This window comes from Podarcis filfolensis (assembly GCF_964270895.1).
Source record: "Podarcis filfolensis genome assembly, chromosome: 10".
Lineage (NCBI taxonomy): Eukaryota > Metazoa > Chordata > Lepidosauria > Squamata > Lacertidae > Podarcis > Podarcis filfolensis.
In genome coordinates, this window is record NC_139612.1 from 2,956,743 (window position 1) to 2,984,070 (window position 27,328).

The 27,328-nt window shown below is 43.6% G+C and overlaps 1 protein-coding gene across 2 annotated transcripts in view; it reads right to left on the reverse strand.

Moving 5' to 3' along the window:
• Positions 1-353: 353 nt before the first annotated feature.
• The window catches only part of GRM3 (glutamate metabotropic receptor 3), a 144,035-nt gene continuing 117,060 nt past the window's right edge, over positions 354-27,328 (reverse strand). For both annotated transcript variants that reach the window (XM_083575040.1, XM_083575039.1), the window contains exons 3-6: positions 22,428-23,283; positions 3,622-4,688; positions 2,430-2,604; positions 354-509 (exon numbers count right to left, since the gene is read on the reverse strand). In XM_083575040.1, the coding sequence (XP_083431166.1) occupies positions 436-509; positions 2,430-2,604; positions 3,622-4,688; positions 22,428-23,283 (2,172 nt within the window). In that variant the 3' untranslated portion in view covers positions 354-435. The remainder of the gene's footprint in view (positions 510-2,429; positions 2,605-3,621; positions 4,689-22,427; positions 23,284-27,328) is intronic.

Here is a 27,328-nt window from a genome sequence, read left to right on the forward strand (position 1 = left end):
TTATGCTGAAAAGCTTTTCAGGTTTTATTATTGACAACTTTACATTAATTAATACAGCTGTGAAAACCATTTGTTGCACAGAATGTAACCATAATATACAACATAGAAATGCGGTCTAAGTAAATTACAACAAGGAATTACAAAAAGTCTCATTAGAAAGAAAGCCACCAAACATGGCAGCCGACCTTCGGCTCACTGCGGAGTCAACATGGTGGCACAGCAACATCCCTTAGAACAGTTAATCACAGAAGGCTCTAAATTTGTTCTAAAAAGAACATCACTATATACTGTACAGTCCTCAAAAATAATTTATTACACTGTTTCTAGAAAAAAAAGCTAGTCTTTTTTTAAAAAAAAAATTGTTCTTTTTCCATAGTCCACAAGAAATGTGCAATTCTTCCCAGCTGTCTAGGAATGCCAGCGCCAGCTGTATGATCACAGAGATGAGGTGGTGGAATCCACAACTTCTCTTCCATTGCAGACGGTTGGCACATACACATTAGCAGAGGCTGAAAGAGAAACATTGCCAGCAGCTACAGAGAGTTTTTAATACAAGTGCAAATAGCACTTGGTCTTGAAATGATGAAGAGGAGAACTAAATGCCTTAACACCAGACAGATGATAATACAGAAACAGCCATTAGGACTGCATAATAGTAGGGCATCCTATTTAAAATGTGGGGTTTTTTGGGGGGGTTATTGTGTTGTTGCTTTCATTTTGATTATATATTTTGTGGTTTTATATTCTTATTTTGTTCTGTGAACCACCCTGAGACCTTCGGGTATAGGGCAGTATATAAATTCAATAAATAAAATAATAAATAATAAATGTAGGCCACAGTTTCAAAAATACCATAAATCTGAAGTATGGAATCCTGAGAATTGCAGTGGCTAGAGATTTTTAGCAAATAAGTCTCAGCACTTTCAAAATCCCATGGCTTATGTAATGCCTCTTATCAGTAATCCAGTAATCGGTTGCTTTCAGTTTATTAGAGCCCAGTCAAAGGAAGATTTGCCCCCGTCTTGGGCTGGGGGAGTTCAGGTGCTCACCTCCAGTCTCTTGCCTCAGAAGACATCAGGGAGAGTTGTCCCTTGGCAACTGCAAGCAAGGCAGGATTTGTCCCCCTTATGGCCTGAGCACCATTCAGCTGCTCAGATCCACTCCCTCACCTCAGAAGGCCTTGCTCCTAGATGGCAGCTGAAGGGTCAAGACCAAGGATGAGGGAGGGAAGTGTTGCCCCAGGGAGCTGCTAGGCACCTTAGAAGCAACGTGTTATTGAACTAGAGCGTGCTTTTCTTGTGCAAGACACTTTTAAAGCCTCTCGGGGATAAAAAGTGAGAAATAAGTATTGCAACTAAGTAAATCAATTGTTCAATCAAACTACCACTGGTTCAGTTGACTGACCTACCAATTAAACCCCACACACCTAGCTTTTATAGATATAAATTGAAGGTGATGCTTCTTCAAAGGAACTCAATGAATTCTTGCACTGTGTACCCAGGACTCTTATCAGCTGGATCATGCAGGCTTTGAGCATGTGTTTTGTGTGCATGTTTAAGGGTTGAAAGAAAATATAAAGGGAATACCCTTATTTTCTCTCACATCCATATACCAGTTGTTTCTCTGGTGCTGTTTATTAACAACTGCATGGGAGGCAGAAATTCAGCAGGTGAAGGGCTTTGTCCATCCTGCATGCTGATGTCTGACCTCCCCTTAGATTCCTGCCTCTTCTGTGGCTCTCAGCAAGCTGGTTGCTGAGCTGGTTGCTTTATAAGTGTCTTTAAAAAACAACCTAGTTGCGTCTGTCCCATTTCTGGAACTTGGGGTTTTAAAAATAAAAATAAAACCAATGCTGGTTTTTTTATTGCTTGCTTTCAACCAGAGGCGGATTTAGAGCAGCGCAACAGGTTCCTCCAGACTGGGTGCTGGGCAAAGGGGGCACTGCAGGGCATCACAATATATGATGCAGTGAATTGAGCAGAACGGAAGGGGAAAGACGGGCAGGGCAGTTTTTGCCTTGCACAGGGTGCTGCTGAAATTTGAAAGACCCAAGTCCCCCCCTGTTTCAATACTGGGTGTTTCAGTTGCTACTTCCCACCCGCCTTGGCGCTGTTTATTTCAAAATTCAATTACCGTAAACCATGACCGGGAAATCGCAGCCCCCTGGGACCAAATGTGTTCCTCCAGGCATGTCCAGCCTGGCTGGAAAATGTCCTCAAATAAAGTGTCTTACTTTGTTGAAGGGGGGGGGCATGTTATATGCCCTTGCACATGGCAACTAGCCTCCTGCACAAACGTAGAATTCACACGTGCTTCTCTGCCCACTTTTGTCTCTGCCTGCTCCCCCCACCCCACCAAGTGATGGAGAAATTAGGAGGGCAAGAATGGGGGGGGGGGCTCTGAAGGCAGCAGCCATGATCTTTAATTACCTTGGGAATAAGTGGTTCCTGTTCCGCTGACGCTGAACCTGTTGAGATGCAGCCTGTGCGTGACCACATTCTTCTGTGGCTGGAAGAGGACAATATGCACTTTGGGGGCAAACAGACACCCCAAGACAACAAAGCCGCTGAGACTTACGGAGATGCACATGGTTGTGGTCTGAACCTGCATGGAGAAAAACCAGAAGGGTCAGCAGGAATGAATTCTGAATTCCCAATACAAACACAATATCAGACCAGAGGCCCCTCGAACCCTGCGGCCAATGGGATGCCTATGGGAAACTCACAAGCAGGGTGGGAACGCAAGAGCAGTCATGCTGCCACCATGATGAGCAGCCTTATTCTCCAGACATACAGGAAGACAAACTCAATTCCTTTTGGAACATAGGAGCAGAAGACCAAAAATATGTCCCAGTGAATCAGATCAAGAGTTCATGTAGTCCAGCATGAACAATCTCCAACAATAGTTAAATGCCTTCACACCCTGCTTGAAATTTTCCTGCAAGCAACAGACTTTTACTATTGTTTGTCCTTGAGCCATTAATATTCAGACCCAAGCTGCCGCTGAATAGTATTGACCATATTTTCACCCAAGTGCTTATACTTCCAACTACCATCTCATATATGCTTTCCCTCCAGCACTACAAAGATGACATCCAGCTCTTTTGGTAGAGCATGAGACACTTAATCTTAGGGTCATGCGTTTGAGCCCCACATTAGGCAAAAAGATTCCTGCATTTACTTGTGTAAATGTAATGACCTTACTCTCATGCTAAGTGCCAAACTTTGTGTGATGTTAAGTGTGTTTAAGTTGTGTAAATGTCAAGTGTGAGGGAACCCAATCAGGTTCAGAACTGCAGGTTTCATTTTCTTCCTACACCAACATAGTCCCAACAAAATTGTCCCCCAAAGCTGCTGTTTGTCTTGGGAGGGAAACTGGGGTGGTGGAGTGATTTTTCATTTGGACCGCAGTTAAGGGAGAAGAAAGGTTAACCCCCCTCTCCTTGAACCCAAAGCCCCAATCCTGCATTAGCATCCTGTGTATTCTAAGAAGCAGTGGCTGCGATTCTCCTGTTCCTTGATACACTGCTCCCTATCCACTACACATAAAAACAGCAGACTTTCATTGGTTAATCTGAGCAGAATATTTAATATTGCACTGGAATGATGGTGGAAAACTTACCCTGTAGTCACTTGATGTCACATAAAAGATTGGCAGAAAGGCCAGCCAAATAATGCATGTCGTATACATTGTAAAACCAATAAATTTGGCTTCATTGAAGTTTTCTGGGCACTTCCTTGTTTTGAAGGCATACACAGTGCATAAGACTACAAGGATCACATCATACATTAAGGAGATCAACATACTAGAATCCTTGACATTGCACTTCAATATGACAGTCTGCCTTTTCTCAGGGATGGTGTATCGACGAGTGCCCGGGGCCTCCAAAATCAGCCACACAGACACCACCACAATCTGCACCATGATAAGGCTCAGGCAAATGAGGACCTGAGAACGTGGGCTGATGAATTTAGGCCTCTGAGCCCCGTTCTTCACCCCATTGAATATTCTGGCAATGCAGTTCGTTTTCGTCAGGAGGGCAGCATAGCACGTGGCAAACGATGTGCCCAGGCCCAGACGGCGCAAGGTGCAAATGGCTGGCGAGGGCTTGGCAATAAAGAAGAAGGTCATGCTGTAGGAGAGGAAGACTCCAAAGAGGAGGATGTAGCAAAGCTCACGGCTTGAAGCTTTGACCAAGGGAGTGTTGTTGTGCTTTATGAAGACCCCCACAACTAGGAAAGTACAAACAAAGCCCAGGCATGCGATAGTCACAGGCCCTATGGCCCAGGCATCTTCCCACTTGATGTAATCTTCCGGTAAGTCATAACAGCTGGTGAGATCTGTAGAGGGCCATTGCCCAAGTCCACAATCTGAGCAGGTGAATTCGTCAGCAAGGTACTCGAAAGGTTCACAGGGGATACAAATCCAACAGCAGACATCTCCTGGCTGCATGTTCTTCATCTCATTAGGTTGGCAGGGGTCACTGCACTGGGCAGTTGGAACAACATCTGTGGACCAGTGGATGGAGTCAACATCAAGGGTCAAAGTTTCTGCCCACTGGCCGATCTTTAAGTAGGCATATTTACCACCATTGTGCTGGAAATTGAAGACATTGTATCGGCCTATCCCATCACCGTAAATATCAAATTTAACAGTGTTGTCTGCAGATTTGGAAGAACTGAATGGAGCTGCCAGAAATAAGAGAGAGAAAACAATGTTTCTAGTCTATGCATTTGCCCTTCTTTTCAGTGTGCATAAACAATCAATTTCATTTTTTGTCAACAGAGCTTCAACAAACCTAAAACCAGCAAAGAAATAATTTTGCATAAACTAATCTTCTAATCATTTGTACAGAGTTATGGTGTTGTTCGTTTTTTACTTACAATTTGGTTCTACCTTTATTACCATTCCATGTCAGAATATGAAGAATTAGCTATGGTTAACAGCATATAGCATGAGCTTAACTGTCTTGATGAAACAGACTCAGATATTCCAACAAAGAGTCATCAAAGTGTTGTGCCTCAAAATAGGACGGCCCTCAAAATAAACGGTTGAGGCTTCCTTCAGACATCCTGGATGTTACAGGTCTGATGACTATTTGCATCTGTGTTGCAGCCCCATATACTTACCACAGCATCACGGCTGCAAGGAGCCCTGGGATGTGTAGTTCCAGGTGCCTGACATTCCAATTAAGAGTTCTCACCTATGGCAAACAGGATGCTCCCAAGGTCTTTCAGGCACAGGATGCTTCTTCTGGAGTACTAGAGAGGAATGGAGACCTTGCAAAGAGGCCTCTCCATGGCTGTCATAATTGCTGCTCTAACCACTAAGTTTGGGGTGATGGGAAGAGGCAGCGGAGGACCCCATGGGTGTGGCAGCTGGGGCAGCAGGAAGGGATGAAAGAGGTGTTCATGCCTCATGATCCCAATTATGTCTACTTTTACAGCAGAATGGAGAATTGTTACTCATTTCTGGAGCATGATTCAGAAACAGTTGCCTCAGCTACGCCGTTGCTTCCTGAGAAACTACATTTTCTGCACATTCAACTCATAATTTTGAGTTGGGGAAGGTATGCTGTTCTCTCTGTCTTATACCCTCACACTCAACACATCCAAGGTTTTGCAATAATGAATTTTGCATGGATCACAAAGAACACGGGCGTCATGGGCAGAAGCAACCTTCCCCCCATTGGCCACTAAGCTGCAGCCAAAATTGTCTTGAGGAATTGGTCACATTTTCAGATAACATTTTTAGACATGTTGTTAACATCTGTGAGGGATACACCTTAAAAATATATATTGTCCCTTAGCCTTTCTCTACAGCAAGATGTCTGGCCACAAGACTGAGTCCTGCTATCTGGATTAAGCAACTGCAGACAAACAGATCATCCTTGCCGAGTTTTTAGAACTTTCAGAGACTTCCTTACACATTATCCATCAAGTGTTACTGGCACAGCCAATGTTTCTCCTATCTTCTTGAAGACTTTGGGGTTTTGTGTGAAAGTAAAACTTTGATAGTAGGAGACTCAGGCAGAAGAAATAAAGAAATATTTATTATACAGAGTAAAGTTGGTAAAACAAATGATTTGTCAGGAGATGAAGTTCTTTCAGGGAACAGTTAACTTAATAAATCTAGTGGGTGTTTCAGGCTTCTAAACAAGGTAGTAAACATGGAGCTTCTTTTCAACTTCAGCAGCTTATTTTCAGTTAATACTCTTCAGTTCGATGTTACAGGTTTCCAGCCTAGATGGTCGATGCTCAGCTTCTCTCCCGTTATTTCACTTCAGTTCCTTCACTTAGTGGTTGTGTAGGTGTTTCAGCTTAACACTTTGGCTCCTAAAGAAGGGGGGACTTTCTGTCAGTTTCCCAACCTTTCCTCACTCCCACTCCTGAAGTACTTCCATCCCTTGGATCCCCACACCCCTCTTAACTGGCCTGGGAGCTTCTCTGTCTAGAGGATCCCTCCCCTCCTGACTGACAAACTCAGCCTTCCCTTTCTTCCTGTCTGAATACTCTCCCAAGATACTGCACTTGGTCTTTGCATCTAAGCTCAGAGACTCCTTTCTCTAGCTGTGGATGTTCAGCTCCTCAGAGTGGATGTTCCACACACAGACCAGAACCAACTCTGCAACTCCACCTCCTGCTCTTTCCCTTAGTTAGACTATCGGCTTCTCTCTCCTTTTATTCTCCCTCCCAAAGTGCTGGCTCCACCCCCTTCTGACTAACTCTCTTGGCAGCCAATCAGAGAGAGGCGCCAGCCCTCTGGTGGAATTCTGTGGCACTGCACCCCCAGGCTCTGTTAAAGATATAGGCTTAATGTGCATAAAATGCTGTGCTTGAATATATTGTATTTGAAAAGCTAGAAAGAGAAGTTTACATTAGGAGTTTAGCTATAGTAAATATGCTAAGGAACAGTTGGGTGTTGAATGTTTCCGTTTGAGGATTTAGGACAGCAGGAAATGTTGGAGGGGATGTTCTGTTATGATGAACAAGTTTATTATCTCTCTCTGGAAAGTTTACTGAACTGCATTAAGGACTAAAAAAGAAGATGGGACTGCATTGCTTGCTTGTTTAAGCATAAATTGTAACTGTGTATCTTTATAATGTTTATATGTAGCTATTTTCAAGTAAAGCTTTGAAACTTTGGAGAGCAAATTCATTTCTACTCTGCACAAGGGTCAGGTCAGGGGTACCATTTGCAGCAACTCTAACAATCTGAACTGAAGAAAAGTTAATCTTAATTTTGTATCTCATTTCCATTGGCTGCCATTCCAATTTTCATTTACTTTTTTATTTTTGGTGTGTCGGGGGGAGGAATTATGACAATATAATTAAAATGGGAAAAAAGGAATCAAAACTCAACATAGATATTTTTTTTTAAGAAACATAATTATGTTTCATTTATAATTCCCAGACTGAAGGAACCTACTCTGAGATTTTAAACACTGATGCCTTGGGGTTGATAAGAGTCATTTAATTTGAAGTTATTCACTGTGGGAAATAACTTGCACAAAAGGAAGGAAGCATTGCAAGATAATTTATGCTAGCAATCAAATTCTAATTACAAAGGAAATTAAAAGCCCATTCCCCCCTCCCCCCACAGCCTCACGCCACCTCTGGGCCTTTTGGAAAACCACTGTGTGATCCTTAAAAAATTCCTCTGATGCACAGTTCTGTGAAGTGGATGGAACGTGGGCCTGCAAGTGTGTTTAGAGAGCCATACTTCGTAGCAGGACCTAGTTCTGCTCTGAAGATTGATTTATAGCCTTGTTAAAGCAGCTAGCAATGCTCAGCCCACAGAACTTGATGATCTGACAAAACGTGTTGTTTCCCTCTGCCTTCCCTGTGTACTCCGCCTTCATTGAGCGCTTCTGACTGTGCTCAAAGGAAAATCCATAGTCTGGTTCAGGAATGAGGCTGGTTCAGACTTTTACCTTCACAGTAACATCCTTTGTGTGCTGGGAAAAAGACTCACAACTCGGGAGCAAGTGCAGCTGACACCGCTCAAAGGATGGAATCAGGTATGAGCCATACTCTTTCATCCTTGCCAAAAAGGGAAAAGCCATTAATGAAGTGAGTCACACAAATTGGCATGTGCAAATTCCAGGTTCACATATGGTGTCTTTTGTGTGGGGCTGTGTCCACTTCTCAGGTCCACTCCCCTCAACTCAAAAGATCATGCCTAAATTGTCCCCTGCATGCACGTGGCTTGACTGCAGCACCAAACAAGGCCAGGCATAGTTATTGCAGACTGTTTGACATTACTCTAAACCCCGAACACTCATCAGGTGAAACTATGGACATTTCTCACTCCTCCCCCCCACTGACCCTCCTTGACTGCCCAATCTGCACAGAGCATTGCTACCAACGCTATACCCACAGGGTACAGCACACTCTCCACTGTCCTGAGAAAGCCCCTTAATCCTGATGGTATTTTATTCTTTGTTAGATTTACAAAAAGAAAAACACCCACCAATAAATAAATATTTCTGTCCAGCCAAGCAAGTGGCATGATCAGAGGCCAAGGCTACATTCTAGCTGGGTAAAAGCAGCCATAGTGGGAGCCAAGCAAGGCAGGTGAAGTGGTGAGGGCCACACTGGGCGTCCCATCCCGGAGGTCTTCACATCTGGCTTAGATGGCAGAGATGACTTTTAAATTTCATAAAGGATGGATCTATCAACAGCTGTCTGCAGCGATTACTGAATGAAAACATCATGTTCAGAGATGGTATAACAGTTGTTTGGGAGAAACACAAAAAGACTCGTAGGCCATGACTGGAAATAGAATACAGGACTAAATGGGTTTTGGTCTGTTTTAGAAGGGCTTTTCTTATAGGAAACAAATTAATAATAATAATAATAATAATAATAATAATAATAATAATAAATTTATATACTGCCCATCTGACTGGATTTGACTCAGTCACTCTGGGTAGCTTCCAGCAAATTAAGGAAGGTAATCCCATGCAGGTAAAGAAATCCCCAGGGGCAGCAAGTGATAAACAGAAGTCAGCTTGTACTTCTCCTCCTCCTCTTCCTCCTCCTACTCGTAGAAATGAAAACAGGTGTGCTCAAAATGCTGCCCTTGCTAGACAGTGAGGGAGCCTGCAGATGGCACCAGAGAATAGTGCTGCATCTATGCCGTGTAACTAAAAGGAAAGGAAATTGCACTATTGGGAACTGGAGCTGGGTTTGGTGAAGTGGGCACTTTTTACTGCAAGCTGTCTTGGAAGGATTTGGGAGAGTTAGTCTGCTCTGAGCAGTTTGCTTCTTTATCTCCGGTAGCCAAAATGTAATAGGGTGAGAGAGAAAGGAAAAAGAAATGTAACCTCCCACCCTTTAAGTTCTGTTTTTCCTGTCCCCTTCTAAAACAGTGTTTTGTGCAATGTTCTGGCAGTTCCCTCATTGCGAGAAGTGAGGTTACAGGGAACCAGACAGAGGGCCTTCTCGGTAAGCAGCTATCTTATCTTTAAAAGACATCTGAAGGCACCCCTGTTTAGGGAAGTTTTTAATATTTAATGCTGTACTGTTTTTAACACTCGATTGGAAGCCGCCCAGAGTGGTTGGGGAAACTCAGCCAGATGGGCGGGGTATGAATAATAAAATATTATTATTATTATCATTGGAGGCAGCACTACAGCCACCTGCCAGCTTTGCTCATTGTCTTTGTGGGTGCCTGGTCCCCATAATTATATTATTGTGGGTGCCCAAGCACCCACAGTCCCCTAGAGTGGCACCTATATTCCTTGATGGCTGTTTATCTGATATACACTTTTGTTGCATTCACACATTTCAATTTAAACATCTTTGTTGTATGTGTGAACATGTGTGACGTGGCTATAATTGTGGCTCAACATGGTCTAAAGAATTGCTCCCAGGTTCCACTTCCTCTTGACTTGAGTCTGTGCAGAATCCAGGCAGAGGCATCTAAGTGATTTTAGCAAGATGTGAGGAGATCAATATCTGCAACTACAACATCTTCTAAGTGTCATGTTTGGCCTGGCAGCTTTTACAGCTTCTGAGACACGGCTAAGGGAGCTGGGCATGTTTAGCCTGGAGAAGAGGAGGTTAAGGGGTGATATGATAGCCATGTTCAAATATATAAAAGGATGTCACATAGAGGAGGGAGAAAGGTTGTTTTCTGCTGCTGCAGAGAAGCGGACACGGAGCAATGGATCCAAACTACAAGAAAGAAGATTCCACCTAAACATTAGGAAGAACTTCCTGACAGTAAGAGCTGTTTGACAGTGGAATTTGCTGCCAAGGAGTGTGGTGGAGTCTCCTTTGGAGGTCTTTAAGCAGAGGCTTGACAACCATATGTCAGGAGTGCTCTGATGGTGTTTCCTGCTTGGCAGGGGGTTGGACTCGATGGCCCTTGTGGTCTCTTCCAACTCTATGATTCTATTTCATGATTCTATGACACCAGAGATATTGGAGCAACGGAATAAATTTTTTGAAACTAAAAAACTAGTGATCACTTTCCATAAATATTTATTATCAATAAATAAGTCTGACATGCAGACTTTAAGAAATGAATGGAATAAAGAACTGGATCTTCCAATACTACCTATGCGGTGGGAAAAAGTTTTAGCTTCTATAGCAATCCTATTGATGGATCTTAAATATTGATGGACTTATACAACATAAAATAATATTTAGGATTTATTGGACTTGTATTTAAAAAAGACTGTCTAATGTAGCTCTTTGTTGGAGATGTAATAAGGATTATGCCTCTTTGATACATATGTTTTTACAGTGCCCCATACTCACTAAATATGACTGTGGGGGAAAAGTTAAAAATTTCAGAGGAATATATTATTCTGAATATATTGTATGGAAGCTGACAATGAGGCAACAAAAATGGATTCTACACACCCTAACTGTGGCCAAGAGGCTGATTCTGATGAACTGGAAGAATAAAGACAAACAGTGAATTGACGACAGGACAGCATTTGCAGCAGAGGAACGGATTGCTTATAAACTTTTTCTGGACAAATATATTGACATTTGGAATGAGTTTGTTCAGAATATTGTAGGTTATTAATAATCATAGATGAATTAGGACAATAATATTTTTATATATCTATATAACAATGTGTGGAAATGTAACTGATTATATTTAACGTACTATGCTATACTCTTTCTTAATGTATTTTTTGCACTTTTTTCTTTCATCACTTTATTTTCTATCACTGAAACTCTTTTTTAAAAAATATTAATTATAAAAAGATGTGGGGAGATCTACCTTATTCTTCAAAACAGTCTGATCTGTCATTGCATTTAATATAGATGCACAGCCCGAGTTGTAGAGGCCAGGGACGTAAGATATATCGGCTTGTCTGCCCAGTGAGCCTGTGAACTTCATGGGGGAGGGGAGACCAGCTCTGAAGGAATAATTTCCTATTTCACAGCAGCATCACTTTGCCACTTGATAGGGCGATCTGTCTAGATGCTGCTGTTCTCAAGTTCTTCCTCAGATCCATTGAGAGATAAATATGTAAATGGGGTGTGCTAATACAGGGAGGGGCAGAAAGTTGATCGGGAAATTTGCAATAGAACAACAAGAACTCGCAGAAGGCTAATAACAGAAACAACCGAAAAGCCTCACTTCCCAATTAGGTTGCTAGAAAATAATGCCTAGATTTCTATGTGAAAGGAGTTGTGAGTGAGCTTGGTTCTGATGCTGATCACAATTCCTAATTCCTTAATTCTTGGCAACTGTTTGCTCAGCTAAGGAACTATTTTCTACTTTGCTCCAGCTGGTTGATTTGGAGTTTGAATATCAGTATCAATAATGCCAATAATCAATACAAGGAAAGTTTGCAGGTTTGGGGACTTTTATAGTTCAGAGAAAATGTGAACAAGAGGTGACCTGAGAGAAGGTTATATGTACTTTTCTTTATCTTTTTGTAGTTGGTTACTTGTATATTTTTTCTTTTTTGTACTCAATAAAATTTAATAAGAGAGAGAGAGAGAGAGAGAGAGAGAGAGAGAGAGAGAGAGAGAGAGAGAAGGTTATAACATGAGGCCTGGCATGGAGAAAGTGGATGGAGAACAGTTTTTCTCCCTCTCTAATAAAACTATCCGATGAAAGTGACTGTTGGAAGGTTCAGGACAGATAAAAGGAAGCCCTTTTTCACCCAGAGCAGAGTTCAATGATGGTAATTAGTTCAATTTGGATGGCATTAAAAGCAGATCATACAAATTCATGGAGAACAGGGCTATCAGGGGCCACCAGTTATGACTTTTTAGTACTCCCCCCAGAGCCCCTGAGCTCTTGAATCTGCAAGTAAACCTCTGAGACCTGGCAATCTTGGGATGCTTGGGATGCACACATCATGCAACCGACACTGTCTGTCTAGAGCATGTAAGTTGCACACCCTCCTTCCCATTTGCAAATCCTTCTGCCCTTGAAGAGTGGTCAGGGACCACTGCGACACATTATTTCCCTTCCCAATACTTTGCTCCACTGAATCAGTTCAGGAACAGAAGAGGACTGTGGATGTATAATAATATCTTTGCTTAAAGGCAGGAGAACCGACCCATGGAGAGACTGAAGGTGGAAAAAAGCCTGCAAAGTTCTTCTGAAAAGGACATTAGTAACACTAGCCTAAAATTCATTAAAATTCTCTGCCTCGTCTCTTTTTCTCTTAGCCATATGCATTTGTCAACATATAGCTGAGAGCACAGTTGGGTTCAACCCTAGGCCAAGTGCCCTGGAGAGAAAATGCTGTGTGAGATACTCTTTTCATCTGTAGCATCTCATCATCTTTCCACTCAATACAAAACAAAAAGTGAAGCAAAAAGATGACATAATGATGCTTGTAATTGCAATAATAAAGTGGGCAGCAGGGAAGGCACACAAAGACTGTGCTTTAGGAGCTGTGATTCACCGAGATTTCTTGCTTTTAGATCAATGAATTGAAAGTTGGAATAACTGTTTAGCTATCAAAGACACCCGTGAAAAATAGAACTGCAGTTCAGTTAAATGGCATCGCTTGATCCTCTGTTGGTGTTGCTTCCTTGTGACTCCCTTTTCAAGTGATGCTAGCATTGTGGGAGCCATGAAACTCCTTACTCCCTGTGCCACCCTGGCAACATGACAAGCTCCAGGTCAGAAGGAAGGAAGGAAGGAAGGAAGGAAGGAAGGAAGGAAGGAAGGAAGGAAGGAGCAAGCCGATCGGGTGCCTGGGGCCAGCTGCCTGTGGGGCGGGGCAAGCTGAGGCAGGACGCTCCACGGGGCCTCTGGAGTCTGCCTGCCTGCCCCCACTCAGCCGCCCTACAGCTGAGGGGGAGGCAACGGGTGCTCAAGCCCGTTTGGGGCAGCGCGGAGGCTGTGGGCACTCGAGCCACTGCATCACTCCCAGGAGAGATGCATGACTCGGGCGCACTGCAGGCCCCGCGGTAAGTGCCACCCACCATTTTGTCACCTCCCTCAGTGGGGACACCCAGGGCGGCACCCACAGCACCCCCCTTGGTACGCCCCTGGAAGGAGGGAAGGACCCCACACTGTCGTTTGTCATCATAGTTGGCTTGTGGTCTGTACTATTTCAGGCTCCAAGGGTGAGAGGGAAACCTCTCTTTATATGGCAAACTAGCTCACAGGCAAGAGTGCTACTGTAAATATTTTGCTCTGATCTGCTAATTTTCTACATGCAATGATTTTTTTTTTAATGTGAGAGAGCACTTTGAAAGTGTATGGTTCAGAATTCTACCAGAATTCATTTTGCGAAATGTGTAGATTCCTTGATCCAAGAACTATCTTGTAATACGAGGCAAGCTACGTATCAACTTTTAACAGGGCCCCGGTGCCATTAAAACCAAAAGCAAACCTGCTCCAGGTGTATAGGGGGATTTAGGATGGAGAAATGGTAGGAGCAAGTGCTTCATCCTTTCAGCAGCCTCGTCTTTCCTGCTCTGTGGAAGTCCTTTGTTTGGCTCCAGACCCATCCATCCTCTGGGTTCCAGAAATTCCCATTCTGAGAGGCAGAAATTTGTATTTTGATCAGCTCTCCTCAAGTGAATTTGTAGAAAACATGAATATTCAAAGCAGCAGAAGTGAAGATCAAGAGGTGGCATGCTGTTCCAAGAACATCAAAGTTCCCTCATTGAAATATGCTGCTTCTAAGTGCCTCTTTCAGTCTTTGCTTCTTTTTAGTACTGCATGCTTTTTAGGAATGGAAGCTGGCTGAGCACAGGACAAGTTCATTATGTTCCTCTCTGATTCCTCACAGAACCATAAAGAATTGAATGCTGCTTTAGTCACCCAAGAATCTGAAAAAACAAGATTCAGGTAGGTAGCCGTGTTGGTCTGACACAGTCAAAATAAATAAAAAAATAAAAAATTGTCCAGTAGCATGAAAGCTTATACTCAGAACAAACTTAGTTGGTCTCTAAGGTGCCCCTGGACAATTTTTTTTATTTTTTTAATTATTTCATCTGAAAAAACAAGTATCTGTTCACATGGAAACAGTTCAATGAGGCGTTTAGGTGAAAGTACCATATTTCTAAAAGTGTGTGTAATGGAGCTGTTAAACACTTTGGGCTTGGTCCTGATTCAGGTTGATAAGTCTGTGACTGGTTCTAGTTTAAGCCCGTAAAGCCGTGTTCTCCAACCTGGAGCCCACAGCGGCTGTTGGACAGCAACATTGGACATTGCCCCCGGTGGCCATGAGGGCTGGTGTTGAAGGGACCTGGAGCCCAAAACACCTGGGGGACACTAAGTTGGTGAAGGCTGGAATAAAGGTTTGGTAACTGGTTTCGCACACCTCTGGAACTAGTCTCAGTTCAGTTTTGCTTAAATCTGAGTTGCACAGCTAAATCTGAACTAGAAGTCCAGAGGCTATTTCCAGTCCAATGAATTATCTAGAGTCTAGAGACTTCATTCCCACTGCATTGCATGACACAAATATGACCCCCCCCCAACCTGAAAAGAGAGGAAATGCTATAAAATGACTTGAGATGATACTTTTACTTTTCTTCATTTGGCTGCCCACCAGGGAAAGTTATTCAACTGCAAACCATGTAGACATAACATCCGGCCCTGACCCTAAAGCCCCTGCTGCTAACACGATGGGAGACTTAATGATAATAATAATACTCATCTGTGATGCAGAGTTTGTTTTCCATCCTGCAGAATGAATTTAAGATGCATGCTTATTTCATGGGTGGAAAAATTCACCGAGTGCTCACATTCACAGTGGCTAGTACTGGGAATGATGGATTTTTAAAAAACTCAACCACATGCATTTTTTTAAAGGTACTATGGTGCCATAGTTTCCATTTACCTTCTGAGAGACCTTCAAGCTTCCAGTCACATTCCCATCAATTATAATTAGTGAACTTCTCCTTAATTGTTCTATAAGCTGGCCCATTATATACAAAGGACTGTGATCAGCAGCTGTGTTCAGGGGCCATAGAAAACTCCACTGAGGTAATAAGTATACCCCTATTAGAGAGGGATGGAAACACCTGCACTTGTGGAGTCTCTTCATATGATGTAGATCCTGGAAACCCTGGAGAACCAGAGTTCTACATCACACCTCCACAAGCAGAAGCAGGTTTCCCATTTCAGACTGTATTTGTAAATAACAGATTGAAACTATATATATATATTTAATTCTCAGCCCTAATATTTTATACAGTGGTACCTCGGGTTACATATGCTTCAGGTTACAGAAGCTTCAAGTTACAGACTCTGCTAACCCAGAAATATTACTTCGGGTTAAGAACTTTGCTTCAGGATGAGAACAGAAATCGCGCAGCGGCGGCAATGGGAGGCCCCATTAGCTAAAGTGGTGCTTCAGGTTAAGAACAGTTTCAGGTTAAGAACAGACCTCTGGAACGAATTAAGTACTTAACCCGAGGTACCACTGTATATATTATATATATATATATATATATATATATATATATATATATATATATATACACCCAGCAGGTTTAAGATCAGAGTCAGAGCTATCTTACATTGGCTCATGCCCCACAAAGCCAGGAAAGTGAAAGCGAAGGCAGCAGCTTTAACAGACCTGCGCCATGATCCACAATGAGGTTGTGCAATGTCAAAAATGGTGCTTGCTTACAACTTACCCTCCACCCCCCCCACTTTTCCTTGGTCTTTTAGGCCCAAATCCAGATAGGGAGGAGGGAGTGTCAGGGACCATCAGAGATGCCCCACATTGTCCTGCTCCTGTATTGCCTTAGGAGGCATCTGAGCCTGACGATATTCTTAGAGCAGACTGTGGGCACGTTTGCAAACTGGAGAAATTATTCTGGGCAGCCCCACAATCAAGCACACACACGAACAATTCTATTAGCTAAAATGGAATGCTTCTTGCAAGACTCATTTCAGGGAGGGGAATATCCCAGTTTTCCTTAGGACATCCCTATTTTCATTGGAGAAACGTTGGAGGGTATAGAGTTATGCAACCCCCGAGCCAAGGAGATAAGTAACTATGCAACCTTTAGAAGACATCTGAAGGCAGCTCGGTATAGGGAAGCTTTTTAATGTTTAATGTTCTATTATGTTTTCATATATATTGGAAGCTGCCCAGAGTATCTGGGACTACCCAGTCAGATGAGCAGGGTATACATAATAAAAGGATGATGGTAGTGGAATAGGACATCCCTATTTTCCTCGGAGAAATGTTGGAGGGCATGTTCTACCGCCACAGTTGGAGGCAGCAATGCTGCTGAGTAACAGTTGCTGGGAGCCACAAGAGGGGAGAGTGCTGCTCTTGTGCTCATGTTCTGCTTGCAGTTCCTCATCTGTTCTGCCCCTGTGAGAACAGGACACTGGACTAGATGGGCCATTGACCCAATCCAGCTTGCTATTCTTAGGTTTTTGTGTTCCAACCAGCTACCCCACCAGAAAGAGAAAGAGGGAAAGAAACATGTTGATATGCAGGGAAAACGTAAAAGGTGGGTCTTGTGAGCAGGTGGAGGTGAAAGATGGCTCAATGGCCAGTCAAGGTTGACATGTGCAGCTGGCCTTCTCTCTTACACCCTTGTAAGAGGCTGTGGCTGCCCCTGATGCATGGTGACTCTTGTGCACAGGTTTGACCCAGGACAGATCTAGCATAGAACTGAATAGCTTGAGTAATTCATTTTTTTTCACATTTAGTCAACTGAATGGCTGAACAAGTGCAAATGGGGCATCAAGTTTGTGTGTGTGTGTATGTACTCAGAAGCCAGGGAACAAATTCCTGCTGCAGGCCAATGGGTCTTTTGCTTTTTTTTTACCTGAATAAAGTGGTTACCATGGAAATGGGCTCTCATGGCATGTTTTTTCACCTCTTGAAGTCCAGCAAATCCCACAAGTAAAAGGCAAGACAGGTTTGTTTGTAAGTGGAGAATGGGCAGGGCTGAGGGATAGTGGAGAAAAATATACAACAAATAATTTCTTGATTTTTTTTAAAAGAGTTGCAGGAGGTAAATTTAGCTCAGTATTTACTGCCTTCTGAGATACTTTACTCACATTGAGCCTTGTTTCTAAAGGGATTATTCATGAATAAGGATGGGCAGGTCTGTGAATTTAGTTTTGCTACATTTCTGCATCAGATTTTTTTTAACCCTCTCAAAAGTTCATCAGCCTTTTAGTGTGCATTCGTCTAAACTTTGTATGCAAGTTGGCCTAATATGTACATTTTGGGATACAATTTTGCTTAATATAATGCACTTTACTATGTCATATTACTAATATGTGGATTCTTATGCACACATTTCCCTGATATGCATATTTTTGTACACATGTTTTGGTTGAAGAATTGCAACACAAAATGTAGAGAAGTGTAAATTCAGGATCGCAGATAGTTTTGGAAAGCCAAATTTCTCCCTTATCCCTGCTCATGAGTAGAAATGCCTAGCCCACAGCACACCTTCTCCTGGCAGTGTAGCACCTAATGCTGTGCTATGTATGTGTCTGTAGGGCATTTTCCACCACACTTTGCCAGTTGTGGGACTCTGATCTACCCTTTCATTATCACCATCTCGTTGCCATTGGAAGGTACCTATTATTCACTCAGACTTAGGGGAGAAGCTGAGAAATTGAAACAGTGAGTACGTATATGACTGTGAATGTGAGATGACTGAGTCCACGGCATGCTTTTTAGTATGTCTTAAGATCACACAGTATTTATTTTCTTTCTTCATTCATTCTTTTATATTGCCCTGTGACTACCAGATGAAGGCCATCAAGATATAGAAATGATGACAGTGATGATGATTGTAGGGACATTTTTCATGGCTGGTGGCCATTTGCACTGAAATTTGTCACTTTAGTTTTCTGCTGTATTTTAAATTGTTATATGGTACTGAAATGATTACTTGTTTGTACAGTTGTCTGGAGCTGGAGTAAAGCTTTCTAGAATTTTCTAGAATGTTTAAACATCATTTTGCTTTTAATCAGTTAATTGATCAGTGACCAGCTTTAAATAAAAAGATGTCTCAATGAAGCTGAGGATTTTAGCATCCCAGACGAAGCTAACAATCTCTTCTGTTGACTGATTTACAAAGATAAATAACTGCAAATGCCTTTGGTGCTATTTTTAAATCTAGCTATATAAATCAAGAGACAACCAGCAGCTCCACCGAAATCCATGGAAATGTCAGGAAAACAAACGCAGATGTCAGTTTGCAGTGAAGCAGTCAGGATGAGAAAGGACAGGTAGATCTGCGAGCTGTCGGAGGATAGCGGATTTTTTCTTTCTTTCTCTCTTTTGTCTCTCTGTGTGGGAAGGGGGTATTTTGTTTAGAAATGAGGCATGGCACTAGCCAGGGAACTCGATGCAACCTCTGCAAGCTTTCCTCACAGCCCCAGATCAAGATTCACAGAGAAGCTTTTGAAACAGAAGACCCAGCTGTTGCATGTTGACAGGTGAGACGGCAGAGGAAGAATAATTGCTGTACAATCCTCTGCCTGCCAGTCTTGTCCATCTGTACTCCACTCTTCCGACACAGATGGCAAAGTGGCGTTCTCTTTCACAGCTCTAAAATATTCAGTCATGCTCTCTGCGCCTGTGAGGTTTGTGTGTCAGCTTTGTTTCCTCTCTCACCTGATTCTTCTACAGAATGGAGAAACGGGAAGAATGCGAAAGTGACTCAGTCATTGGAAATAATGTTTGGTGGATGGGGAAATGATGTAATGCAGCTTACAGTGCCACACCACTGTTCACCTTGTGTGCTGCAACTAAGCAATGCCATTCCAACACTCTCAGGTATTTGCACAGTGCTTGGCACTTGGAACACCTTGACACTGAGATATTTCAAGTATGGTTGTCACCCAGTAACAGAAAATGGAGTGAATTACATACATACATCTTGTTCTGAAATCACCCTCTAGATAAGAGTTACCAACTCATAGGGCCCCCAAAGCCCTGAAACCTCTTCTTTCCTTCAGAGAGATCTTAGTGAGTCTAGTGTAAGGCGGCTGAGACTCATCCTCATTGAGTACTTTCTTGTGTTTCTGGCCTGATGTCATTCTCGCTTACTCATCCCTCAAGAGCTGTTCTTGTAAGGAGTTCACTTTCCCGGCTCACCCCTGGGTCACTGTAACCCAGAAAGAGTTCCCTGGCAGTTCCTATTGATGCAATGCTTTACTTTCCCAATCCGTGCTGCTTCTGTGGTTGTTCTCCCCCAGCCCAGCTCCTCTCTTTCACTTGAGCAGGTCGAGGAGGGAAGAGCATCCCACACAGCTCTGCAGATACTAGCTCTAGCCATGTCAAGCCTCTGACAAGTCCTAGTTGCAATCCATTAAAATGATGGTGATGATATGGTGTGCATGGTTGTAGCCCCTCTGTCCTCCCAGAAATGCTGTGAAGTAGGCTGGGCAAAGAGAATGCTACTGGAGCAAAGCCCTTCCCTGAGCCCCATGGCTGAATGAGCTTTTAAGTTTCAAACTCCCTATTCCTAGCGTGACACTTTCCTTGAACCACTGGCAGTGGGCAGGTCAGTGTGCTCTGTTTACAGGGGCCCATTGCATCTACCCACCTCTGTCAGTGTGGGCTGTGCCACTCAGGTCATGTGGGGAGGTGTGCCTTTCTGCAAGGTGTTCTCAAGTGCATCTGCTTTACTGCTCCACGGAAGTGCAGGAGAGCTATTTGCTTATGCCATACATGAAGCATCATCCATCAGTTGCTTCAGACGTCAGGCAGGTGAGAAATGCTTTGAAGCCAATCATTAAAATAAAAGACACCAAAAAGGAGTGCATGACTGGTACAGAGGGAAACACAGTTTGTGCTGACCACTGACCACATACCCATCCATCCTGGGTTCTCGCTTCTTGGTCAAGTTAGTTTGTGGTGGGATGTCAGGACCTGCTTGCTATTTCACTAGACAGACAAGATTTTCCTCTTTCCTTTTCCTAATGCTGCTTAAACAGCCTAACCAGGCCTCTAGGAGCCCCAGGAGGTGGGGCTGGGCCTGCCTGAGCTGTTTACAGTAAGTACGGTATGCCTGGAGGTAAGGTTCACAGACACACATCTTGAGTTTTTAAAAAACTCCTCCTGATTATATGAGGAGGTTTCAGGGGCGAACAAAGGGAAAATGTGTATTCTCCCCACCCAGCCTCAAACCTCCCCCCACCCATGTAAGTCCCCAACAAGGGTTTGTTTCAGGCTGGCTGGAGACCTAACCAGGTACGTTCCTGCGAGGGGCTTGGGGTCTGCTTCAGGGCTCCCACTTGTCACAGTCCAATTCTAAAAGGCTGAACAAATCCATAACATGCTTCTTCTTTGTTCTCCAGCGGTGACATTACCTTGTAACCAATCTTCAATTGTTTGGGCATGCATTTTTTGTGGACAGGTATCAAATAGCTGTCAAGTACTACAATTCTATGATTCTGTGAATTTGTCTAATTTGTCTACATTCAAACATATTGCTGGTCAAAGACTTTATGAATGGACAACAGCCAGCCAATGAAAGGTGTACATCATCTCTTGGTTTTAGGATGAAAGGCAGTTAGGCATGGGCTATTAAGGCTTATTTTTATGGTTCTTAGCAACTGTTAGGCTTGCCGTATGTATTGACTGTCAGTGGATGAATATGAACCATGAAAATAGGTTTACCAAAGTTACTAGTCCATCCATATACACAGACCTCTGCTATTTATTTGCGGCCAAAAGAAGAGCCAAGTTGTGTAAAACTTTAGTACCTGGTTGTCTGGAGATGTTGTATACAATGCCGGCACGTAAATGTTTAAAAGCCTGACCTACGGGGATATATATTTTATAAGACTGGATTATTATTATATAGCCAGTGAAAATTCCACTGAGCCTCTTTTAATCATTGTTATTGCATAGAGATGTAACATACAAACTTGCTTTCCTGTGCACTTTCACTCCTGCACGAGTGTCTTCAAAATCAGTGGAACTTGTGTACGGATAAGGAGGCACAGGGTTAGATCACTGTCACAACTACAACCAATTCATCGCCAAAGCTGCAGATAGTGTCAAATGTTGTCAACATGTCAGATCAATAGATCTCATCATTGCAGACTGCCCTGAAGACTGCCCTGTGCTGTGAAATATTGATTACCTAGCAAGTCCAAATCAAATGGCAAAAATGATCTATAATAAATTATCAAAGCTAGTTAATCCAACACCTCAATCTCCTTATTATGCAGGCTGTTTTGTTGAATGATTCATGCTCTCATTTGCTAGGACAAAAAATTGCTCCCTAGTGAGACATTGGACAGAAATACCTTAGCTACAGTATTTGTGGGCAGAATAGTAAAAACAAGCTACAACAAACAGACGCATTCACTGCACTGTTGGGGCATAGGATGTGCCTGGGAAAAGAGGAGCTGGGGAGAGCAGGGGGCAATCCCGGTGGTTCTTTGTGCGTCCTCCATGAGAGGGTGGCAACATGAGAATGGGCCTCATCTACAGTGGCTCCTCATTCAATCAACGGTTTAAAAACATAAAATAATATATCAACTTTTTTTGTCACAACCAATTTCCATAATAAAACATCACAGATGTCCTGTAAGGTTAATGACCCACCCCTGGATGTGTATTGGGATGCTTGCAGGTAAAAATGGACATTTCCTTGGATTTGGCAACTGACTGTGATGTAGAGAAGCTCAGGGCATAAGGTGGTTGCGCTGGGGTACTCCCATTTATCGCCATACAAGCTGAACCACAAACCACTCTAGAACAGAGATGGTGACAATGTTTTTCCAAACCAGGCTCAGAAATGAACCTTGGCAAGGTCCCTAAAACCCCTACCCCCCCCCAAAAAAGAGGGGAGTGTTTTCACTTTTCCTGAACATCTGATCCCATTCAGATCGAAATCTGAGCGCAGGATAAATCCTCAGCTTCCCTTCCGCCCATCTTCCTTTACTACAAGCAACAATGCCAGGGTCAGATGCTTTCCCGTTCCAGCAACATTTTTGTAGTCCCCTCATCAGAGGAGTGTTGTTAATCGTTTTACCTGTAAAGTTGACTTTCAGTAGGTAGTCTTTGTAGAGCTTCTTGCCATCCAAATGCTTCATGGCATCACAGAGTTTGGTTGTGTTTGGACACATGGTCCGTTGCATTTTATGCAGGGCGTGCGCCATTGCATATACCGCATTCACCACAAACATGATCTTAGACTCTTGTTCGTAGTTGGAACTGTTGATAGATAAATGTTTGTCACACATTTTTCTGTGGGGTTTCCTGTTCTGGAGGCTGCACTGAAATTTCTGCTCCCAAAAGTCCTTGAACCAGGGGTTGCGATGGTTAGTGTAAGGGGTGAGGCTTTGGAAGTATCGATCGAATTCTTTAACTGGATGAGAAGCAAGCTCGAGAGTTATTGCGCCGTAGGCAACATGCTCATTGCCCTTCACAACGCTTTCCTGTGCTCCCCACCCATCACTGGCAACCCATGTGAAGGAAACGTTGAATCGGTTGGCTGCAGCAATCAGCTCCCGGGAGTCATCACTGCGCATGAAGAGGACGACCACCTTGGCATTGGGTTTCTGGAGCAGCTCTCTGATAACGCTGTCATAGGACTTCCGAATATTGGAGCGACCAACCTTCTCAGAGGTGGCAATGCATATATTTCGGAGGCGTGCCTCTTGCTCAAATGCTTCAATGCCTGTTTCACCATAGTCTCCTTCAGAAGCGACCGTTGACACGTAAGTCCAGTTAAAGAACCGTAGGATCTCAGCCATTGCTTTGGCTTGGTAGAAGTCAGGTGGCACCGTCCGTGCAAAGTAGTCATAGCGAGACTTGTCACTCAGCTTGGCACTGGTCGAGGCGTAGCTTATCTGAGGAATCTGGAAAAGCCTGAGCAAGTTTGCAACCTAGGAAGAAGAACATATATATTAGCTCATATGACCCCATTGCAACCGTGAGCAGGGGGCAGATCCAGAGCATTTGTTTAAAGCACATTCAACATACACTTAAAAGTATATGACTTCCTCCCTAAATCCTGGGAACTGTAGTTTTCTCCTCACAAAGCTGCGATTTCTGGCACTCTTGACAAACTACAGTGCCAAGGTTTAGTTTGGGGAAGTCACACAGTTTGAATATTGAATGTGCTTTAAAGATATGGGGTGGATCTGCCCCACATGGCAGATGATGACAGTTTTACACAGATTGGTTCCAGATGTATTAGAGGGAATATGTGATGAAAATTTCTCCTTGCTGGGTTTGGGGGTCCCCCCCCAGGAAATATCTATTTTTAAATGGTATTTGCTACCTGTTTTCTAAAACAATACATCTTAGTATTCTGCCACCACATTCTGATGCAGATGTTGGCCAGGCTTGAATGTGCAAAGCAGCTCCATGGAAGTTTATTGTGTTTGAGGGTACCTGAAAGGTTACTTGCTAGAGTTTTATCTGTGCTGGCTTTTTCCTGCAGGCAAATCAGCTACTCGAACTTACTATCATCAAGTGAGCAACATTCATGTTAAAATGCTTTTTGACATTTTATCCAAGAAGCTGTAAAGAGGTAGTCTGAAAAGTCACCGAGTTATTTACTCAAGCCCCAGTCAATAGATACTAAAATTATACAGTGCATTCATGGAAATTTGAGAGCTAAATCTGTTAATTGCATCACTAGGATATTCTAAGAAGATTTTATTGCATTCGCTTAAAACAGATTCTCTAACCACATTGGTGCCTGCAGGGAAAAAAATTAAGAAAAAATAACTCTGAAAAATGAAACTGTGCCTGTTCAGAGTTATTGCCTGCCAGCCATCTTGGATATTAAACTGTAAAAATCTAGCTAAATATTCATTATCTGCTATTATAGCACCCCAGGAAGGCAGTGCCTTAAAGCCTCTTATGGCTTGATTAGCAAAGCAGAACAGTCAGAGTGGAGGCACTTTCCTTCCAAAGGAGGCCCCTGATTCACACCTTTTTGATGCCAACTTTACAGCATTGCCATTCCATCTGCAGAGGAACATGGATGGTATGCCACCCCCACCCCCCGTGCCCTCCTGCCACGGACATAGCCCTGTATTTTGCAAAGGCTGTGCTCTCAGACAACCTGCAGGCCTAAAGGTCCTGCCCACTGGGGAGGGGGCCTGCAGTAACGATGGATGATTCACTGCTCTGGCCTTGGCTTCTCTGGCACTGGACAATTTTCTCAGATGCTTAGGGAACCCTGTTCATCATGCTGTCCTCTGTATGTAGCGCTCATGTTGAGCATGGACCCCAGCAGCCACACACCACATGGGCCTCCTGGAGGGAATCTGCTAAGAACATCTGCACAGGCACAGGCTCTCCCGTGTGATTGGGACCCCAGTTGTGCAGGGACTCCTTACGATAGGGAGATCTGAGCTGCTGTTCACTTGGATATGCTTTCTTCTGCTACGGAGGCTGGGCCTGAAACAATGGCTTCAAGTTAAAAGAAAAGAGATTCTGACTAAACGTCAGGGAGAGCTTTCTGACAGTCAGAGCTGTTCAACAGTGGAACAATCTCCCTTGGGAGGTGGTGGACTCTCCTTCCTTGGAGGTTTTTAAGCAGAGGTTGGGTGGCCATCTGCTGTGTTGTGTATGATCTAGTTGAGATTCCTGCATCGCAGGGGGTTGGACTAGATGACCCTCAAGATCTCTTCCAACTCTACAATTCTATGATTCTATGAAAGTGTAGATGTTGAAAGAGCAGGCCCAGCAAAGCACATGACATCAGGGAGAAATGGGAGAGAGGGGTTCTACTTGGACCAGCTCAATCTGAACATTTGTCTGCTGTTCTCTCCCCCAGGTATTTGGTGATTAAAGTCACACATCTTGCTTGAGGCTTGGTTCTCTGGCATAAGCTGAAGAATGAAAAGAAAGGGCTCTCAGCCTGTGGCTCTCAGGTGGTGGATCACAGCCTGGGCAGAACCTGGAGGAGATGCCTGAGGATCCCTGGAGGTCATGTCCACCCTCCTGCCATGCAGGAATCTCAAGTAAAGCATCCCTGACAGATGGCCATCCAACTTCTGCTTAAAGACCTCCAAGGAAGGAGCGTCCACCATCTCCCGAGGGAGACCTTTTCACTGTCTAACAGCTCTTCAAAATACTTCTGAACTGCTCTCCATCCAAGGGCTATCACAGCCGGGGTTGGCGGTTCAGGTAACATACTGTGGCCAATAGCTATGTCTGTACTGTCAAACAGCTCTTACCATTAGAATGTTTTTTCTGTTGGTGTACCAGGTGCCTTCACCATTGTTCTCTAATCTGGTGCTCTCTGGATGGTTTGGATTTCAACTCCCAGCATCCTTGAACACTGGTAATGTCAGCTAGGCCTCCTGGGAGGTTCAAACCTCTTGAGAGCACCAAGTTGGGAAAGTGTACTTCAGACTATGTCTGGCCGTTTCTTGATACCCTATATGCTGGTTTCATTTGGAGCCAGGCTCAGATTATGGAGCTGGGGGGGGGCTGGCTGGCTGTGTCCCCTCTCAAAAATGTGCCTGGATCCACACACCCCAGGCCCCCCCCATTATGCCCCTGTGGTGTCCAGCTTTTATGGAGCTGTTGAGTTTACAGAACTGAGAAGCGATACTGTTTATATGACCAATTAGACCTCAGAATACTGGAATACCTTCTAAGGTGGTGGAGATGCCTACATGGTTGGATAGTTAGCAGATACTGAAAAGTGTGAACTATATTAATCATATCCTATTTAGAAATTGTTAGTAAACCAGACTGGGGGAATCCAAATTGCATCCAAAATGAAATGACATGAAAAATCTGGAAGGAAAGCACAGCTAATTAAATGGAATTACATTAGAAGAGCTCAGGAATGAGGGGTGCATGAGAAGAATGATATTCTTCCTTCTCTAGGAAAGCTAAATTCACACAGTGCTATTCCCCCACTGGTCTTTCTAGGCAAACTCTTACTGCCATCTCTCTTTCAAACTCACATGATTTTAATTGGCTCCAGATTATGCTCTTTAGATTTTTTTTTAATTTTTACTATTGACTGTGTGTGTCAAGATGCTCATTGCTTATTTACCATTTTTGGGGGTGGGAGAGATGATGAGGGAAGCAAGAATCTGGCAGGAGAAAGAAAGGATCAGACGGACAGCTGTCCAGACAGAATTTGCAGGACATTGTAAATATTGCTGCAAATTACAAAGGCAGAAACGGAGGAGCTCTTGGTTGGAATAGCTCAGCTCAGCGCACATTATCACTCTGCTTTCGCAATGTTTATCATGAAACATGCAGTGAGGGTGAGCTATGAGCCTCAAGACACATCCTGTGGAGCCTTCCTGCTGATTTTCATAAGGATATTCAAGAGAAGGTGGCTTCAAACCTACTTCACCCACTGCCCATATTTAAGCAATATGATGCCCCTGATTCCCTTTGTTCTCTTTGACAGGCAGTTTTGGAACAATGATGGTGATGGATCATCCCACTCCAGGGATTAATGAAAGCAAGCCACCCCCACCCCCACCCGCAACAGAACACAAAGTGAGAGAGCGAATGGCTTAATGGGAGAGCTTCTGTTCTGCACGCAGAAAGACCCTGCTGTTAAAGGATCTTAACAATACACGGAGGAAGGCTTTCTCTGCCTGAGACCTTGGAGAGCAGCTGCATTGAGGAAAACCCTGGGCTATTAGATAGACCACTGACCTAGCTCAGGGCAAGTCAATTCCATACGTTCCATTTGCGGCAGAGAAGCAGGGAGTTCTTCAGATGTGCATACATTTAAAACTTCCAATGTGTGGAAGTGTGAGGTTTTGATGTGAGGGTACATCCCTGGGAGAACCCTCTGTGGAAGCCTCAGAAGAGGATCAGAGCCGGGGGAGAGGAGGTGGACTTGGAAGACAGGTCAGGGGATGAAGGGGAACACAATGGTGGAGTGCTGACAGGTGAGAGAGAGAGGAAGAAGAGGCAGCTGGGAAGGAGGGGGGG